Below are 1,555 nucleotides of genomic sequence, written 5' to 3' on the forward strand. Positions count from 1 at the left end.
TGCTTACACAACAATAGGCGAACAAGGAGCAATGTGCACGTTTTGTGTTTTATTTGCCAGGGATTTCGGAGGAAAGGGAAATCATCAACAATTAGGAATCTTAGTTAATAAGCCATTTAATAATTGGAAAAAAGCTATTGAAACTTTATCCCATCATAGCACAACACAGTTTCATAAAAATAGTGTAATATTTGGTGAAAATTTTATTAACACGTATACCAAACTTCAACCAGATATTCGACAACAACTCGATTCCGCAAGAGCTCTACAAATTTATGAAAATAGAAAAAAACTCGTTCCAATTATAAAAACAATTATTTTATGTGGCCGACAAGAGTTAGCACTTCGAGGGCGAAATGATTCGGGTCCTCTTGATTTAAATATTGTTGAACCTGATCATAATGATGGTAATTTAAGAGCACTGTTGCGTATGCGAATTTCATGCGGAGACAAACAATTAATTAATCATATTGAAAATCAGTCTTTAAACGCTATATACATAAGTCCTAGTATACAAAATAATTTAATTAAGATTTGTGGGAAAATAATTCAAGATAATTTAGTTTGTAAAATTAATGCAGCGAAGTCGTTTTCGGTTCTCGTTGACGAAACTACCGACATATCACGCATAGAACAATTGACTCTTTGTATTAGATATATAGATTCAGTAGAGACAACTAATACTATTAATTATGTTTTACGTGAAGACTTTTTACAATTTGTACCGGTTCACAGCACTACTGGTCAAAACCTAGCCTCTGTAATAATAAATTCATTACAAGCACTTGGAATTAACGATAAATATATGGTCGGTCAGGGTTATGATGGCGCTGCGTCCATGAGTGGAAATCTTAAAGGCGTCCAAACTATTATAAGGGAAAGTCATCCAGCAGCACTTTACGTGCATTGTAGTGCGCACTCTTTAAATTTAGCGCTAGCTCATTCGTGCAATGTTCAATACGTCAGAAATTGTATTGGTACAATAAAATCTATTGGAAATTTCATTAAAAGTTCGGCTATGCGGACAAAAATATTAAAAACTAAAATAAAAAACATTTTACCTAATACCAAGTGGACTAAACTGACATCAATGTGTGACACTCGTTGGGTTGAAAACCACAACGGAATTCAAAGATTTGTTGAAATTTTTCAACCCATTGTTGAAACTTTGGAAGAATTACAATTAGTTCAAGACATCAATACGTCATCAAAATCAATTCAATTTTATCGAGCAATAGTTACTAGTGAATTTATATTAAGTATGGTTACATCAAATACTCTGTTTTCAATGACACTTCCACTGTGTAAAAGTTTACAATCAGTTAGTTGTGACTTAGTAGAAGCTGTACAACATATCGAGACAATACTAAACGAATTAACTCATTTACGTGAAAATATTGATCATACGTTTAATGACATTTTTGAAAAAACTGAACTTCTTTTAAAATCTATTGACGGAGAAGAAAATATTAGAATTCCCAGAATAGTAGCTCGTCAACAAAATCGTGTGAATATTGTTACTAATTGTCCGAAAACATATTTTCGTATAGCTATT

The 1,555-nt window shown here is 32.3% G+C and overlaps 1 protein-coding gene across 1 annotated transcript; it reads left to right on the forward strand.

Moving 5' to 3' along the window:
- Nucleotides 1-31: 31 nt before the first annotated feature.
- Nucleotides 32-1,507, forward strand: LOC111034098 (zinc finger MYM-type protein 1-like; the record flags this gene model as incomplete). The annotated part of the gene is made up of 3 exons (XM_022315133.1): nucleotides 32-194; nucleotides 336-509; nucleotides 582-1,507. Coding segments are annotated over exons 1-3 (1,263 nt in total), but the record flags the coding sequence as incomplete, so codon positions are not given.
- Between the last annotated feature and the right edge of the window lie 48 nt (nucleotides 1,508-1,555).

This window comes from Myzus persicae, unplaced genomic scaffold, assembly GCF_001856785.1.
Source record: "Myzus persicae strain clone G006 unplaced genomic scaffold, MPER_G0061.0, whole genome shotgun sequence".
Taxonomy (NCBI): Eukaryota; Metazoa; Arthropoda; class Insecta; order Hemiptera; family Aphididae; genus Myzus; species Myzus persicae.